Raw genomic sequence first — 17629 nt, 5'->3', positions numbered from 1 at the left:
CTTCTTCTACGGATATCTTTCCGACACAATTTTCTTTATACGTGCCGTAAAGTATTTTTCAACAGTGTAGTTCTAATGGCCCACTCGCTGTACGTTTTGTACAAGACTAAAAACTACAAGGCGCCTTTCTCGCTTCACGCTCACTCTGCGCAGACGTTTTGAAACAGGAAGTTAATGCGATTCACTCATTGAAGGTTACAGAATTGTCATTTTTAATTTATACAGCCAACCGGTAAGTTAACACATGTGCCGATAAACCTCTCAAGTCTCTTCGGGTATGCCAATGTCAAATCGAATCCCTTCAATTGTTGATAGTTGAGGTTAGAAGTAGTTACGCACTTTTTGTTACTGTGGGACGAGAGGGATCTAGCAAGCAGTTTAGTCGAATTAACTCTCTAGTTCTTTTCGTCCTATAAATCTGTCATTATGGTGACAGCGACTCTGTAAAAGTAACGATAAACCGGATGTTATAATCTTCTAGTTATTTATTATGTGCGTCTTGTGTGCAAGTAATAATAACGTCATTGTGTTGTGTCTTGCAGTTTCCATAATGCCTCGCATTGAGAATGACATCAAGTTGGATTTCAAAGATGTGCTCCTCCGGCCCAAACGCAGCACCCTCAAATCAAGGAGTGAGGTAGATAGTACAATACAATTTACAATACAAATTTTTACAATGCCATACAACTTTATTTCTTTAGCGCATTTCACAACAGCTGGAGCTGCAAAGCGCTTTCCATATGGTGTCAAATTACCAGGAAATTGAAACACAAATTTCAACACGTATACGGTCGACACCAGAAGAACAGCAGAACAGCGACAGTCTCATGTTGAGTCGAAAGCCCAACGATAAAAATGTGTCTTCAAACGACTTTTACAAGTGACTATAGAGGGGGCTTACCTAACATTCAATGGGAGGTCATTCCATAGGGAAGGACCGGCAACAGAAAAGGCACGATCCCCTCTGAGGCTCCACTTAGTCCTCGGTACCTCCAGCAGCATGTGGTTCACAAACCTATGGCAGCAGGCAGGTGGGTAGGGGTGGAGGAGCTCACAGAGGTACACCGGTGCAAGGCCATTTAACAATTTGAAGACAAACAGAAGTATCTTAAAGCGGCAAATTCTAAAGTGCACTGGGAGCCAGTGAAGAGGGGCCAAGATTGGGGTGAAGTGATCCGTCGTCCGAGCGCCAGTTAAAAGGCGAGCAGCAGCATTTTGGACCAGTTGGATGCACTTGAGGGAAGACTGGCTGACTCCAAAGTAAAACGCATTACAGTAATCTAATCTCGATGTAACAAATGCTCTTTTCTAAGCGCTGCTGGGAAAGAAAGGGCTTCACTTTAGCCAACTGCCTAAAATGTAAGAAGCTGGATTGCACAACAGTTCTGACTTGCTGATCTAATTTAAAATCACTGTCCCATTTCAAACCAAGTTTGAGACTGTTGGCTTTAGATGCCAGGGGGGCGAGGTCAACAGGGTTGAATGTAGAAGGGCCACTGGGACCAAACATCATCTTTGTCAATAACATCTGTGCCAACTGATGATGATGATGATGATGCAAGCATTGCTGATCCACTGTGTGTCTGTCTAGGTGGACCTGCTGAGGAGCTTCGCGTTCCGGAACTCCAAGGGCAGCTACACGGGAATCCCCATCATTGCCGCTAACATGGACACAGTGGGCACCTTTGAGATGGCGAGGGCTTTGAATAACGTAGGCAACGCATCCCGATTGGAACCCGAATCCCGTTGCATGATGAGCAATCAGTTCATCTGTTCTCTTCCATCTAGTTCACTGTCTTCACCGCAGTCCACAAGCATTACTCTGTGGAAGACTGGCAGGAGTTTGCAGCCAAGCACCCAGAATGCCTCGAGGTATTATTTGTTATTCATTTATTTCCTCTTATTAAGGTGCAAAAAATGTACAGAAGGTTTACGGTAAACCTTTCTTGATAATTAACTGGGAATTTAAAGTTATCATTAAACAAGCATTTTGTTTCTTCATAAGCATACATAATGTAAAAAAAAGACAATTAATTAATAAAAGAGTGTGTGTGGTGGTATGCATAGTGAGTAGCGAGCAAAGACAGGGTGGGATTTTTCCAATGAATGTTTTAAAAAGCTCACATGAAATGCGCATTTTTTAGTTGGGAGGATTGTGATCAAATATATTTCCCCCATCCTGTTAGGAGCCAACCTTCCATTTTGTAAATTGCTGCTTTATTTCAATCGCGTCCCATTCAAGCAATTTTGCAGCCCTATTTATGGACAGCAGCGCGTTTGTTGTCTCGACTTTTTCCCACCCAGAACGTTGCCGTCAGCACGGGAACCGGTGACGCCGACTTCCAGAAGATGTCGGCCATCTTGGCCGCCGTGCCGCAGCTACGGTACATCTGCGTGGACGTGGCAAACGGCTACTCGGAGCATTTTGTGCACTTTGTCAAGGACGTGCGGCTGAAGTTCCCCTCGCACACGATCATGGTCTGTGGGAGTCCCTCTTTGTTTCTGTTTCTGCTCTTTCACAACCTTTGTTCGTTGATTTTGAAGCTCAATTTACCTCCGGTGAGTAATGCCTTCCCTCGTATTTTCAGGCAGGAAATGTGGTGACGGGAGAGATGGTGGAGGAGCTGATCCTGGCCGGTGCAGACATCATCAAAGTGGGCATCGGACCAGGTGACCACAGCAGTTGTCATGTTTTCGCTCCACTTTTTAAAGGAAGACCTCGCTATTTGCAAGGCGCCATTGGCCAATAGGGCAACGCCATCGGCTCTCGGGAGCCAACCGCGCCCGAGCTGATAGCGTCTCCAAAAGAAATGCACGAGAAGTGTGAGAAGGCATGCGGACTGGATTTCACCACCAGTAAAAGTTGCTTTTGTGTCTTTTGCAGGCTCCGTGTGCACGACTCGCAAGAAGACCGGCGTGGGCTACCCTCAGCTCAGCGCGGTGATCGAGTGCGCCGACGCGGCCCACGGACTCAACGGCCACATCATTTCTGTGAGCTTTGATTAGGAAGGAGCGCCCCAATTGTTTAAAGGCCAACTTTTTGGGGTCCGAGGATATTTTTTAAGGAGTACCTCTTTTTTCTTAGCACTCGTTCAAAAAAGGGCACCCTGAAATGCCGCAGAAATGAAAATGTTGCACATTGTTGAGAAACAAGAATGTGATGCTAACAGTCAGAAAAACAATTTGAATCTTATGAAGTCATATTTTTTCATGGGAAAAAAATGTTGGTAGAACAAAGAAATTTCATTGTGTTAAATGGTAATCATACTACATTTTATTTTTCCACAAATTCAAATTTCTCATTGTGAAATTAAATTCAGAGTTTAGTGAGTTAAGAAATTCATCATTTAAATCTGAATTTCAAAAATTCAATTTTGTAATATTTGTTATTCTGTCACAACAGGATTTTTATTTTTTTTTTGGTAGCAACTATTTTTCCAAACTGACGAGCAACAAGAGCTGAATGTTTTGAAAAAAAAAAAAATTTTAAGGAATGAAAAGAAAAAAATTCCAAATGGTTTTGAGAAGCACTGGTTTATTTATAGCAAGCATGTCGTCTCTCACACAGGATGGGGGATGCACTTGCCCGGGAGACGTCTCGAAAGCTTTTGGTGAGTCACAAAATCAATGAGATGCAACGACTAGCCCCTTTTTTTTTTTTTGAGCGCATTTGACGTCCTTCAGGGGCCGGAGCGGACTTTGTGATGCTGGGCGGCATGTTGGCGGGCCACTGCGAGAGCGGCGGCGAGACCATCGAGAAGCAGGGCAAGAAATATAAGATGTTCTACGGCATGAGCTCTGAAGTGGCAATGAAGAAGCACGCCGGTGTCCTGGCCGAGTACAGGTCAGTCGCATGCGCTCAATTTTTCGGACAAATATCGGAATCTGCATTTAAAAAAAAGGGAGGTGTAACTTACATTCCGACATGATATTTGTCTAAAGTGTCAACTTTATGTAAAATCATAAATGAGACTGGTGGTCCTCAACTGATGGAGCGCGGTCCAGCTCTGGACCCCAAAACCCTTTCATCCGGACCTTGAAAAATGTTGATTTAAAACGTACTGGAATAAAAAGTGATGAAGTATGGCGCTGTCAAGTCCCAAAAGTAGACTCTGAACACCGTACCTCTCCAGATGAGAGGACTGAGGTGTAGGCTGTGCTTTCATTTTGCCCCCATCGTGGGCTACGAGATCCGTGTGTCTTCTTTGTTCAGAGTCTGTCGCGCTTGTTAAACGATCAGGCGTTGGCTATTCGCATGCTGTCGAGTCACCTAATCTTGTCACCGTTGTTGCAAAATGAGCGTAGGCAGGCGTGGAAATGATGGCAAACGAATGCTACTGTGTCCCCCACCGACAGAGCGTCTGAGGGCAAGACTGTGGAAGTTCCGTTCAAAGGTCCCGTGGAGGTGACGATGCGCGACATCCTGGGTGGGGTGCGCTCCACGTGCACCTACGTGGGGGCGGCCAAGCTGAAGGAGCTGAGCCGCAGGACCACCTTCATCAGGGTCACCCAGCAGCTCAACACCGTCTTCGGCAACGACGGCTGAAAGCCCGAGAGAGTCTTCCACGCTGCCTGGACAGTATGTGTGCGCTTACGGTTACACTGCCATTCCTGTTTTGTTACTCGCCAATAACGGGCGCTCCACTTGCTTTTAGCGTTGCCACCTTTTGGCTTAAGGTTACATTTTAACATCTTGTAGGTCAGAATGTTGTTTCCCAACCTTAATTGAATTAAGGCACATATTTTACAATGGAAAAAAATGTCACAAAGGGTATCTAAAGGGAACCTAATTGGCATCCACTGAAAATGCTTTCTAATTACCACAACATGAGGTCAAAGCACAATTTTGGACTCCAATCAACTCACTTTACCTTTGTTGACACGGGACGCCGCAATATGGCAGCAAAGCGATATTTTTGTTTGGATTCAACTCTACATAGTGCATTCATTGATGCCAGGATGCCGCCTAAGCACTAGTTTTGTCTCAATGACACACTTCAACGTAGATTATTGACGCCAAGATAGTGGCAAAGCACTATCTGAATAAATGTCAATAATGCACTTCAACTTCATTCCTTGACTTCAAGTTGGTGCCAAAGTAATACTTTTATTGTTTTGTCTTGAGCTCAAATGCAGCAAATATGTGTGGGTTTGATGCTCTCTAAATCATGACGAGTCATCTCAATGTGCTCACTAATGTATTTATTCAGCGTATTATTCATACAGAGCAACGGCTGAACTTGCTGCCATCTCGTGGAAGAATATTAAATAAAATAAATTGCATTATTTATGGGAATCAAATGATCCTTTTTTGGGACCAATACAAATAATTTAATAAAAACCGTTGACTTCCTTTACAAAATGTTATTTTTATTTTTTTGGGGGGGGGATTAGTTTTTATTTGTTGTTTTTAACTGTGACCAATGCCAAAGTTTGATGTTGAGTGATTTTCACTTTCAGGTTAATGTTTAGTATGCATTATTGCCTTTAAATGAAGTGTTCCTGCTGCATCATGCAGGTGTCTGTTTCGTCTGTGTACAATTCAATACAGCTGTTGCACATTTGCACGGGCTATTGTCTTCACTTGAGAGCGCTTGGAAAATGACTTTGCCACTACATTCATTATATGCAGCAAAAATGCATGGATGATTGGTGATAATACATATTTACAAAATTATCACAAAAAATGCAGCACAGAAGCTCCACTGACCTGCAACAAGAGTTTGGCATTACGCATATGTACAAAATCAACTTGAAAACTTCCGCTTTGGCCTGGCCAATATAAATTATGTGTTTGTTTTTTTTTGTTTTTTTAATATATATACAATAGACCCACAGGCCATTTCATCGATTTTAATAAGCTTTCTGTGGCGGCTGCCAAAGCTCCACGCCCTCAATCACACGGCGGATTACAGAGGCGGACGTGATGAGCAGGTGACCGGCGGCGCTGAGAAGGGTTGAGACCACGCGGAGGGCCTCTCTGGAAAAAAATACAAGCGCATGTGCTAACTCATCGACTTTTTGGGTATTATTTAAATACAATACAAGATATTTTTCTTGTAATCGTCACTACAAATTAATGAAATTTAATTGCCCAAATTTGTCATCTAAATGACAGCACCAAATGTTACAAGACTACACTTTTGGGCATGTGCTCACCTGATGACTTTCTTGGGCCCGAGGCACTGGAAGTCGGCGCTGACCGAGTACAGGCCTTGAAAAGTGGCCTTCACGCTCAGAGAGCCGAACAAATCCTTGGGGCTCATTTTGTAAAGGTCCAAGGTGACACTGGCGATGTCTTTTCCCGTCTTGGGCTTGCTCTTGTCTTGATATCGAGACACAGACGCAGCCTGGGGTGATTGGGAACAGTGAGAATGCGCCGTTAGCAGTAAAAAAAATTACCTGTCATTATTTCATCAAACATAAAAAAAAAAAAGTTGACGTGATAAAGCCACAGATGTGTTTCAATTGATGTTGAATTGACATCAGATGCCCATTAGGCTGTCTCATGACAATTTATGGTTTGTTTGCCTACATTTTTGTGTGAACCTTAACGAGAACACCAAAACATTCAAATATCATAAATAAAATATTTTTACGGCAATACAGATTAATTAATTGCTTGCATTTGTTCAAAAACACTCGGGAAGATGGCCTTGGAAAAAAAAAAATAATTAAATTGTAATTGAGGCGGAAAATTAATCACAATAAGATTAGTTTTATGAATCGTTTAAGATTTATGTAAATTCAATATGTTTACACACGCTACAATTGAAAAGGTTAGAGTTGATTACAAATATTTGGGGGGGAAAACTCTGGTTTGGTATCTTTCGATTTTCTGCAAATAAAAATATTTGTACAACGTTGCCTTGAAATGACAGCGCCATTGAGATGTGACTGCGCTTCAGATGACCCCGCTAGATGGCGCCATTGGCCATCATAAATTCCAGTCACCGTAAATACACATTGCTTTCTTTGTAATGGAAGAGTAACGTTAAAAAAAAGCGTTAGAATGATTTTGGCTATCGGCAATTGAGGCAAAAATAGCTTTTTGTAAAAAAAAAAAAAAAAAAATGTTGCAAAGTTTAGGAAAAATCGCTGAAGTAGCGGCACTGATTGTAATTTTGCCAGCTCGCTCTCTTTGGGCAGCCATTTTGTTAGTGCAAGCAGCGCAGGTCAGCCAGAAGGTGCACTCACAAAACAATAGCAGAAAATTTGAAAGGAATCACCAAAATCCGGAAGATTCCCGTACCAATGGCGGTCGCCACATCTGTCCGGGCTCCAACGCCACCATGGCGGCGTTGTCCGGCAGAGTTGCCAGGAAGTCATCCGAGCCCACCTCCGTCCCATCCTCCTCGCAGACCAGCAACGCCAGAGACGCCAGCGACAACGACTGACAGACCTGCAACCAAACGCAGAGTCGCAAAAAGTCTGCAGACACTCGAAAAACACGGGAAAAACGCCCTCACCCTCTCTTTCAGTTCTTCCAAAGTCCCGGCTGTGATGCCCTTCTTGGCCTCCCGGTTGTGACTTCGCACCCTGAACGGTCGCTGGGGCGCCGACCACACGCGCTTGGTTACCGACCTGAAGGCACAGGGACAAAAACATAATTGGAAATGCATCACTTTTTAGGAAAGGTTTTCCATCCTACTGGAGTGAGATACGAAAAATATTGAATACGGTGTTTGAAGTCCATCTGCCTTTGAATTTTGATTTGATTTGGATATTTTGGTCAAATTCAGTTGCTGACACGGAAAAAAGATGTAAAGTCATTTCAGATTTTTCTTGCAGCTAGCAAAAAGATGAGAAGAAAGTGTGGTTTCTTCTTTCTTCTTCTGTTTTTCTTCATGATTTATATGAAATGCAAAACTGCCAGAACCCAGAAAAAACGAGTTTGACCAAATTTGGGCAAATTGGGCGAAACAATTTAAACTTTGCCGGTATTGACTTCTGTACAGGTTCCGTATTCCAAATGAATTACTTGGTCCAATTGAATGTAGGGTAAGCTGGTTGTTGTTGTTGTTTTGCCTTTTTTTTAATGGTTTTACAAAAAAGTTAGGGGATTGATGCAGGAAGTCTACGTCGAATAATGACGTCATTTTGTTGTACACGATTACCAAATGAAAAGTAAATGGAGAAAAAGAGGAAAAGTTCTGGTGAAATTTAGGAAAATCACATTCCAAATTGGAAATGTGAAAATTCAAAGAAATTTTCAACCTAAACAACACTTACTTAATCAGTGACGACGTCGTGTCCATTCTGGTCGAATCTCTTGTCGTCAGTGATGTGGTGACCAACGAGATAAATGTCAGCTTACTTTTGAGTCTGGACTTTGCTTCATGACTGGTGACAGTTCACATGCAACAACAAAAAGGCAAAGTCCATCCAGATTGTGTTCGCAAGTTATCAAATGACTCAACCAATTTGAAGCGCTATTATTTGTATCAGGTATCTGAGCTTGAGTATTTATTCTTGTGACAATATTTCTACTCCCAAATTGTAATATATATATATATATATATATATATATATATATAATTACAGATCAAGAACGCTAGAAGTTTTTTAAACTGTTATCACAAATAAATTTTGCTTGAATTCATTCTTTTTTTATTATTTCATACTAACGTGTATTTTAGTCTTAACTTTTTTTGCTTAAAAATGAATTGAATCAATACTTTATTAAAAATAGGAATTACTTTACAAAACAGATACATTTGAATTTAAATCAAATTAAAATCTAATATGATTTGTAGGGGTTGTCCGGCATTTTTCTCTAAATTAACAAAGTTTAATATAACTGTCTTTCTTTTAATATATATTTACAACCCATAAACAGATGAGAAGCAGCTGTCAAAACAAGTCAGAGGCGTACAAAAATGCGTCATATCCGGAGAAGCTGTGGTGTGCTTGTTGTACTTAATTGCGTCGCTCGAGTGAGTGGGCGACGTCAGGCGAAGCTTATTTCCTTTCAGCCTGTTTAAGCACCGCCCGCGCAGTAGGTACTAAACAACAAAAGTAGAATACTTAACTGAAGGCGGGAATGGAAGAAACGTCAGCGGAACTTTACCGCCGACGCTCGCTTCGAAGCGCGCCACAACGGAATACGAACTCTCCTTGTGTGCATTAACTCATTAAAACATCATTTAAACCTTTTGAAATTTGCCCGACTTAAGTCGAAGAACGGACTGGGCAGTTGCTAAACTCGCAGTTAGCAGTTCCTTTGATTCGAAAAATGTCGTCAACAAAGCCGAACGACGTGTTTGCTGGTGAGTAGCTTGAATTAATCGATCGATTATTTAGCATAATGATCACTTTTAATCACTAAGATTAAAGTTATACATGAGGGCCACAATGTAGTTTTAGCCTTCTGGTGCATAAGAATAAATAATTATATATATATATATATATATCCCACTTTTGCAGAATAGTTTTTACTTCGTCATCACTAAAACAAGCTGAGATATTGTCCACTCTTAAAATGCTTAAAGTGTTTGATGGTCCTTGTGTCATCCCTCCTTCCCAGATGTCAGTCTCCCTTTCGCCGCCTTGCAGCAGCTGGCTCCGCCCGTGCGCTTGGTGTCCGCCGCCCTTTGGAAGGTCATGAAGCAACGAGACGTGGCGCACTACGGCATCTTGGTGGACTTTGTGGAGTCCACTTGCGACATGGTGCCGGGCTTTCTCACCTTGAGACACCAGGCCAAGCTCGAATTGGGGCTGAGAGCACGGGTGGGGAGCATTTTCAGAACGTGCATGTCAGGAGTTTGGCTATCTTCAGTTATGTGTTTCCTTTTTAGGAAAGTGCAACAGGCCGAGTTGTAAATTAAAGTGGTGCCTCTTCGAGCCCGCCTGACTGACATTCTCTTGCTCTGCCTCCTTTCCAGTTAATCCTCGAGCTCCTTCGTGTCCCCCAACCTGATGGCGGCGTCATCAGGACTCATCTGAGAAAGATTAGCGCTCCTTCTAGACCGTCCACGTCTTCGGCTCCGACGGTGGTAGGCGCGCTCATTTGATGACTCGTGTCTGAGCTGATCTCAAGCAACTTTTTATCCTCACAGAAGACGGATGTCAAGGTGAACAAATCAGTCGAGAGTTTTCACAGGTTGGTCCACGAGCTGCTCTCTGACTCCGCTGCCAAAGAGGAGTTTTTCCAGGTGAGTACTTCTTGGCCAATTGCAGATAAATAACAAATTGTAGCCCCAGCCACAAAATGGCTGAAATCCCCCTCATTTTCCCATCATTTATGACACCACGGCTAGAAAAATAATCTACAGAAAGACACTTGCGCACAACCGAGCAAGTGTTGGACGACCTAGCTTCTCTTGAAAGGTCTGTCTTGAAAATGGCGTCGCAAGCGTATCTGCAATTAAATCCACACTTTTCCCATAGTGGTTTAAAAAAGCAAAAATATATTTTAGATTTTCGAACGGCCGCCAGTTAGGACTTTCGGGTGTTATGATTCCGCATAGCGCTGCCCCCTCACGAGTGAGTATCCAATCACAAGACGCGTTCATCGTCTTTGGTGTAAGGCCAGCGAGAAGGCCTTACTGTCACCAACTCGTGATCTGATTGACTATCGCAACTGTCGATCAACGATAAAAGCCCACTTGAGACACAGAACAGACACCCTCACGATTGTATCTGAAGGCCTCGGCTAAATAGTGCGCGCGACTGGTGTCATGAAATCTGCCTAGCAACACGAGCTGGCTGAATTCTGATTGGATAGAAACTCTCACCTAAAAATTCAACACAGGGATGTATATGACAATGTTTCTTGATTTTATGTTCGGCCCGCTGAGAAGGTCTTGAGCGCCCCCCACTGGTAGATGGGGACTCTGGAATGTATCAATTCAAGCAAGCGTTGTCTGTATTTCTGACTGACAGGAGGCGTTCCTCATAGGCTACGGTCCTTTATTTGACGAGGCATTGGAGAAGCTGCTGTGGGAGTTTTTGGTTCGATTGGATCAAGTTCTCCCCGTGCCCAGCCTTTCTCAGGTAGGAATTGCAACAGTGAAAAAGCAGCCGTCACCGTCGCCCGTTCTGAAGAGCGTCTGCGGTCCGGTGCTGCAGACGGTGTCTTGGCTCATTGAGACCCCCGTTGTCTTGGAAGAGTGCGCCCGCGCCGCCAGCCAGCCTCAGCTCCTGAAGACGTTGCTCGACCATCAAGCCTGTCTCGGGCATCTCCACGCCACGGGTAAACACGTCTTTGCGTACCGTTGCAAAAATGTGGATTAAAAAAGGAGGCTTTAGGAAAATCGCACTCTAATATTGTACTTGATTAAAAGCATACAACATCAGATAATAAAATAGAATGGAACGAATTTGCCACATTTTTTTTGCTTCAATTCAATGGACGTTGTGCTGCTCCATCTGGTGTGGCCGCCAGGGTGGAGTTTAATACGAATGAACAGATGAAGTTGAGAGAGCACTTGACCCTTTTTTGCCAGTCAAGCCTCGACATTCATAAAAATTGTCGACCCCTGACCCTAGCCTTGCTTCGCTAAGCCCTTTTTTGTTTTAATTTGTCACCCCCCCCCCACCCTTAAAATGTTCGTCCGGAGGGCCGTTCCTCCCCAGCTCTGGATAAACATAGCAACACATTTTCTCAATCGCAGTATTCTTGGCAGAGGATAAAGAATTTAGGCCTGTGAGTTTAGTTGGATTATTTTCAAATATTTGTTGCGTCACAGGATGCAACATGCAGGTTGTTCTTGAGCTTGTCGTTGATTTGTTAGCTTTTAGCTCAATGGACTAAGCTGTGGTTGTGTTAAAAATGTTTTCAACACGCTTGTGGCATCTGAATTGAAGTTGGAATTGTTGTCAACACGTTTGAAATACAAAATATTCATTGTGGGGTGTGGTGTGTCAAATTTTCAGGTGAAATGTCAATTAGTTGCATTTTGGAAGAAGGCTTTAAATTAAGAAAATGTGAGTCGCTTTTGATTATATTTGAGTTTTTTTTGTTGTTTTTTTTTTATCTACGACAGCATCGCTCCAACCCAACTTGGGTGACTCCATCTTCACGTCCCTCTCTTTACCGCTCTCCGGAAAAGTGTCCTCCAATCCGCAGCGAGGCCTCGAGTCGTCGTCTTCCGGGGATCGGGCCACGGCGAGGCGAGGCAAACCGCTCTCCGTCGCCGACGCCATCTGCCGCGTGTTCGCCGCTGACGACGACGACGACGACGCGCCCGCAATGAAGAAGTCCAAGCGAGATGGCGGCATGCTGACAAAGTTGAAAGCAAGGAACAGCCGCAAGAATTTGACGCAAGCGGCCGGCGACGAAGCAACGGTCGCGTTCCAAAAGAGTTGCCCCGCCGCGACGGCCTGTCTGCGCCGCCAACCCAGAGTCACCGTTCGAAAACTGACGAGCTCCGACCTTTGTCCGGGACCAACGTCTTCAGGCAGAAAAGGTGAGCCTGTGTGAAGATTTTCCAGATGTGCTGCATGTGCTCATTTGGGTTTCATTTTTGATGGAAACAAAAACGGTGTTGTGGGTTGCCCTCAGAAAACCAAATTGACATTTTGTTTTGAGTCACGGTGATTTATTGACATCATTTATTGGTAAGCTTGTCACCAGAACGACAAAATATTTACACAACAAATAATAGTATTGTTTGTTTGTTTTTAAATGCCGCTGTGCACAGATTATGTTTGAGCAAAAATCCAATGAAACTTTTGATACAATGTCACTCCACTCCTGTGTTCCTTTTTTTTTTTTAAACAACTCAGATTGTATGACAAGAACTCAAACAAAAAAACGCAGAATTTTTCTTCTTTTATGACTTCATGTCTTAACAGAAAAAGTGACCACATCTTTTGTCCCAAATAGTCAAAGATCAATGCTAATATTTGCTTCCTCGTGCTTTTGCCAACTTCACGCCACCCACAAGCTTGCGGCAAACTTTTGGGTGAAAGTGTGTCTCCTCTTGACCTTTTTGGTGCAGTTCCGTTCAATTTGTTGCCTTTCTCACGCCGACTTGTCCGCATGTTCTCAATGGGGTTGAAGTCGGGACATTCTCAACTGATTTTGCCATTTCTTTATTTGCCGTCGTCGTCGTCCCGTCCGAGCAGACGACCGACTGTTTCTCACCCAACAGCGAGTCGACCCAAAAGATTGAAGACGCGGTTTTGTTTTCTCGTTTAGACGGTTTGCAGTTCCAACGCATTCGTTGCCCCTTTGGATTAATTTCCTCAATTACAATCTCAATCTTGCTCGGGGAAAACATGGCACTTGTGAAACGTGCACTCGGCGACGTGTCGATGCGCTGAGCAGTGGTGCGGTTTCTTTTCTTCTCCCAGCGTGTCGGGGTTTCGCTGCTTCTTTGCGTTTCCTGCAGTTGCTTGCAGGATGAAGTCGTCTGTGGGCGAGATAACTTCCTTTTTTCCTTCTCAGTCAACGAGCACGAGCGGTTTATCAAAATTCGAATGCACGCTAAGCAAATAAATGGTCGAAAACTTGCGAGAGCCACGATGTCGTGTTCTTTACAAGTGGATGTCAACTTTTGATCTGGAATTCAAGTCCGTCGTCATTAAGCGCAATTTCCCTCACATTCTCAAGCATATGAAACATTTGCATTGAAATGTCGAGCAATCCAATATTTTGGAGAAATAAAAAATGTGTTTAAATAAAAAATACTCGAGCTCTGTTCATTTTTTTTTTTTTCAACCTTTTTTTTTTTTAACAACATTCAATAATTGTGAGCGCAGCACTTTGCATCTCTGGACTGGCCGAGTAAAATGAGCTTTTATCTCCTTCCTTCACCATTTATCTTAATTTTCCTTAAAGGACCGCATGCGCGGGGGGGGGCTTTACCGTCAAAGAATAAAATCAGCTTTCAACAATGCGCCCACGCGTTTTTCAATAAATGCAGCTCACCCATCATTTTAGTGCGAATGACCAATTCCACGTCAAAACATTTTCAAGGACCCAAAAATTCAAAATGGCACTTGAACGAGCCGTGGACGTTTGTATTCCGACAAGAATGAATTCTGCCCGAGTGCAGCGTCCGAATTTTGAAAATGTCTTCTCATTTGAACTTATGTCTGGACATCATAATGTGGCGTCCAAACTTCCCTTTGGTGCCGCAATTCGCCTCAAGTCGACTTGACCTGAAGCGTGCCGCCAGGTTGCCGCCATCCATAAAAAACCTTTCACCTATTTTCTGTTCCAGATCTTGCGTCGGACTTGAGCGGCCCTGCAGCCGAGTTTGAGTGTGTAGCGTTAATCTCGGCACTCCCGCTTTTCTTTCCGTTGCCCGCGGCGTCGACCACAATCCACAAAGGTGGCGCTTTTGTCTGGGATGTTGAAAGTGCAGCAAAAAAAAATACATTTCTCAAACTTGTCAACACAAGATAAAGTCCACCGGATTGTTGTGACCAGCAGATGAGTTAAAAATAAAAGGTCACGTCTCGTTTGTCCTCACACACGAAGTCGCTTCCCCCGAGGCGGGACGACGGCCGACAAGGCCGCCTCATTCAAGTGATTGGAACGCGGTCAACGGTGCGTGCACCCGACAACTTCAAATAGCGCAGACTTTGGCTGACATTTTTAGAAATATGCTGAGGGAAATCCTGCAAAGAATTCCCCCCATTTTTTGCTTCATTTCGACTGACGTTGTGCTTCTCCTTTTGTTGTGGTCGCCGGGGCGCACTTAAATTTGGATAAACACAGAGACATATTTTCTCAGGAAGCCGTCGTATTCTTCACAGAGGATAAAGAACGTATGCCTGTGAAGCTATTTGTTAGCCTGTTGTTGGCATTTACTTAAATGGACGAAGCTGTGGCTGTTTCAAAAAAAAAAAAAGGTGTATGAACAAGCTTGTGGTATCAAAATTGAAACTGGAATTGCTGTCAAAAGAGCACCAGAAAAGGTTTAAAATACTCAATAAATCATAATTCTGGCCTGTGGTGAGTGTCGAATTTTGAGGTGAAATGTGAATTTGTTTCATCTTGGAAGAAAGCTGTAAGGTAAGAAAATGTGAACTGGGGTCTTGTTTTTTTTTTTTTAAATTTTTTTTTGTTTTGTTTTTTTTCACCCACGACAGCATCGCTCCAACCCAACTTGGATGACTCCATCTTCACGTCCCTCTCTTTACCGCTCTCCGGAAAAGTGTCCTCCAATCCGCAGCGAGGCCTCGAGTCGTCGTCTTCCGGGGATCGGGCCACGGCGAGGCGAGGCAAACCGCTCTCCGTCGCCGACGCCATCTGCCGCGTGTTCGCCGCTGACGACGACGACGACGCGCCAGCAATGAAGAAGTCCAAGCGAGATGGCGGCATGCTGACAAAGTTGAAAGCAAGGAACAGCCGCAAGAATTTGACGCAAGCGGCCGGCGACGAAGCAACGGTCGCGTTCCAAAAGAGTTGCCCCGCCGCGACGGCCTGTCTGCGCCGCCAACCCAGAGTCACCGTTCGAAAACTGACGAGCTCCGACCTTTGTCCGGGACCAACGTCTTCAAGCAGGCCGAGGAGCAACTACGACAAAGAGTAAGCGGCCGCCATTTGCACACTTTGACGTGATGGATGAATGAGAGACGAACTTTGGATACCTCGGAGGGAGGAGCTACATTTAGCCTGGGTTAGCGTGGAGAGTCTTGAAAACGTGCATGTAGTCAGCATTTTTTTTTTCTGGAAATCATTTGTATGGCATTTACTTTTAGTTTTTTTAGGGTTGTATAAAATCAATCCAAGTTCTATTCATTTTAAAGTGTTTTGCATCGTAGTTTGTGGGATATTTTTGGTCGAAGGCTTTGCTTTACTGTTAAAACGATGAACGCAAATGTCTTAGTCAAAATACCACCATCCATATTTAACCCCCCGTTATTTCTCTCACTGGTCAATTGACCCATGTCAAAGTATCTTAAAACCAATTATAGATCGTGATGAAAAAGGTACGGAAGTCACTGGTGAGGTTGAATTTTATTTTGTTTCACACGCTTGTGGCTGAGGAATGACTCCAAGTGATTTTGTATCTAAACACCAATGATGAATATTTGATTTGTTGATGTCTCCTAACAGGAATCATCCCACGGAAGGAAGCGGAGTCGCCGTGTCATTCCCTCTACGGCGGAGCAGCGCAGGTAAACATTGCTCCATTAGATTTTTTGGAAAACCAAACTTTGCTTGCTCCAAATGGTCTTTTGAAGACTTTGTGAGTTTTGAACATCTGGCTGTGGTTAGCAGAGCGCGGCAGTCTACGTAAAGCGTCCTGTTTTATCGTAGAATGGCAACTTTTGATCTGAATTTTCTGACTTTGTCGTTCTTATCAGCTGGAACGGCTCTTGATTGGTTTCGCTCGTACCTGTCAGCACATTTTTGGTCAGTTTAGCTCACTGATAGTGAATATGGTGTTCCGCACTGTAGTGTTCTTGGTCCTGTTTTTTTCCTTTATGTACTTCGTTTCGGCAACATCATCAATCAATACAACATTAAATATCAGAGTTATGTGGATGATACACATTTCTACTTATCGATGTCGCCGAATAAGTTCTGTAAACAATCTTCTCAACTGTGTCACAGATGCCAATAATTGGATACGTTTTTTTTTTAAAGAAACAAGTTAAAAATTAACTTCATTGGGCCATCAATATGGATTGATTCGCAATGGCTGTCAATGTCATAATAGTTTTGCTTTGCTATTTTTTTTTCTCGGTGTGCGCTTAGAGGCGCTGGGCGACGACTATGTCGCCGATTCAGAGGACGAAGCCACCGAGAGGGTAAGTGACGACTTTCTCCTCGGCCGCCCGTCAACCCGCCCACATTGACTTCCCCCCTCTACCACCGCGTTCTTGTCTCCCTCAGCTGTTTATGAAGCGTTACTCCAAAACCAAACACGGCACGTATTTCCCCACCCTGCGTGAATTCTTGAAGCTGGGAAACCGCACCTTGCCACGTGACTGCCAACGATAAAAATGTCTTTGAGCCGCGAAAATAGAAGTCCGAAATGTTCTCAACAAAAATATGTTCCATGCGCCCCCCCTCGTCTAAAGCATTTATGGAATATGAGTTAGGCAGTAAAATCCATCCGTTTTCAGACATGTTAGCGGGCGGCCATTTTGTCCCTTCTGTCGATGTGAGAGTTGCGACCACTCACGTAATCGTCCGTCACTGCGATCGTTTCTCTCGTGATGTATGACGCGTCCTCCGTGCACAGCCAGGCCACCACACTTCTGATTTCGACCAATCAGGTGACTGGTCGCCACCTGAGATCGGAGTGACTGTCTTGTCATTTTTAGTCAACAACAAGTGGCAAAATGGCCGCCCCCGAGATGGCTAAAAACGGCGGCGTCATCCATTATTCCACCAACGCAATATTGATGGCAATAGCGTTTTTTCGAATAGCATATTGTTAGGAAGAACATTTTGAGCTTGACTTTTTATGTATCACATGATCAATAATTAAAATGTTACTCTGTTGCGTTTGTGAATAAATGCTGAGTTTGTTCATTTGCATGTTTTGGTGCTTTTGGTTCTGCGCTTCCAGATTATTATTATTATATATTTATTGAACTAGCGAGGTCAGTTGAGAACCTTTTCTCATTTTATTCCCAAAGTATTCAGAACACTTTATCCATATTACAGCAATACATCTTTATTTGAAAAAGGATTTTTTTTTCCTCAAAATTCAACTTA

At 43.6% G+C, this 17629-nt stretch overlaps 3 protein-coding genes across 3 annotated transcripts; 2 read left to right on the top strand and 1 right to left on the bottom strand.

The window, feature by feature from the left end:
- The first annotated feature begins 69 nt into the window (after window positions 1-69).
- Window positions 70-5564, top strand: gmpr2 (guanosine monophosphate reductase 2). Its single transcript, XM_088294597.1, has 10 exons — window positions 70-232; window positions 543-637; window positions 1592-1711; window positions 1789-1872; window positions 2305-2478; window positions 2589-2670; window positions 2885-2991; window positions 3569-3611; window positions 3685-3844; window positions 4357-5564. The coding sequence occupies exons 2-10, from the start codon at window positions 551-553 to the stop codon at window positions 4544-4546; spliced, it is 1047 nt and encodes a 348-aa protein (XP_088150723.1). The 5' UTR covers window positions 70-232; window positions 543-550; the 3' UTR covers window positions 4547-5564.
- A 275-nt stretch (window positions 5565-5839) lies between these two features.
- On the bottom strand, window positions 5840-8325 carry cideb (cell death inducing DFFA like effector b). The gene is made up of 5 exons (XM_088294598.1): window positions 8233-8325; window positions 7470-7584; window positions 7253-7402; window positions 6160-6350; window positions 5840-5980 (listed from the first exon to the last, which is right to left on the bottom strand). Exons 1-5 carry the CDS (start codon window positions 8256-8258, stop codon window positions 5854-5856), a joined length of 609 nt encoding a protein of 202 aa, XP_088150724.1. The 5' UTR covers window positions 8259-8325; the 3' UTR covers window positions 5840-5853.
- Window positions 8326-8960: 635 nt separating this feature from the next.
- On the top strand, window positions 8961-17443 carry tinf2 (TERF1 (TRF1)-interacting nuclear factor 2). The gene is made up of 11 exons (XM_088293346.1): window positions 8961-9269; window positions 9527-9729; window positions 9885-9995; window positions 10059-10154; window positions 10885-10995; window positions 11071-11194; window positions 11988-12410; window positions 15046-15484; window positions 16016-16077; window positions 16661-16713; window positions 16799-17443. Exons 1-11 carry the CDS (start codon window positions 9236-9238, stop codon window positions 16904-16906), a joined length of 1764 nt encoding a protein of 587 aa, XP_088149472.1. The 5' UTR covers window positions 8961-9235; the 3' UTR covers window positions 16907-17443.
- Window positions 17444-17629: the final 186 nt, after the last annotated feature.

Source organism: Idiotropiscis lumnitzeri, chromosome 4, assembly GCF_059441095.1.
Source record: "Idiotropiscis lumnitzeri isolate Australia: NSW breed Sydney's pygmy pipehorse chromosome 4, RoL_Ilum_1.0, whole genome shotgun sequence".
Lineage (NCBI taxonomy): Eukaryota > Metazoa > Chordata > Actinopteri > Syngnathiformes > Syngnathidae > Idiotropiscis > Idiotropiscis lumnitzeri.
The sequence above is the reverse complement of the archived record's forward strand: the minus strand, read 5'-3'. Positions and strand labels throughout refer to the sequence as shown.

Coding starts and splice junctions, on each gene's coding strand:
- gmpr2 (XM_088294597.1), top strand. CDS start 551: ATGCCTCGCATTGAGAATGACATCAAGTTGGATTTCAAAGATGTGCTC. Junction 2,479..2,588: donor TCCCCTCGCACACGATCATG/GTCTGTGGGAGT, acceptor TCGTATTTTCAG/GCAGGAAATGTGGTGACGGG. Junction 3,845..4,356: donor GGTGTCCTGGCCGAGTACAG/GTCAGTCGCATG, acceptor CCCCACCGACAG/AGCGTCTGAGGGCAAGACTG.
- cideb (XM_088294598.1), bottom strand. CDS start 8,258: ATGGACACGACGTCGTCACTGATTAA. Junction 7,585..8,232: donor ACGACGTCGTCACTGATTAA/GTAAGTGTTGTT, acceptor CTGTGCCTTCAG/GTCGGTAACCAAGCGCGTGT. Junction 5,981..6,159: donor GGGCCCAAGAAAGTCATCAG/GTGAGCACATGC, acceptor ATTTTTTTCCAG/AGAGGCCCTCCGCGTGGTCT.
- tinf2 (XM_088293346.1), top strand. CDS start 9,236: ATGTCGTCAACAAAGCCGAACGACGTGTTTGCTG. Junction 9,996..10,058: donor CGTCTTCGGCTCCGACGGTG/GTAGGCGCGCTC, acceptor TTATCCTCACAG/AAGACGGATGTCAAGGTGAA. Junction 16,078..16,660: donor TCTACGGCGGAGCAGCGCAG/GTAAACATTGCT, acceptor GTGTGCGCTTAG/AGGCGCTGGGCGACGACTAT.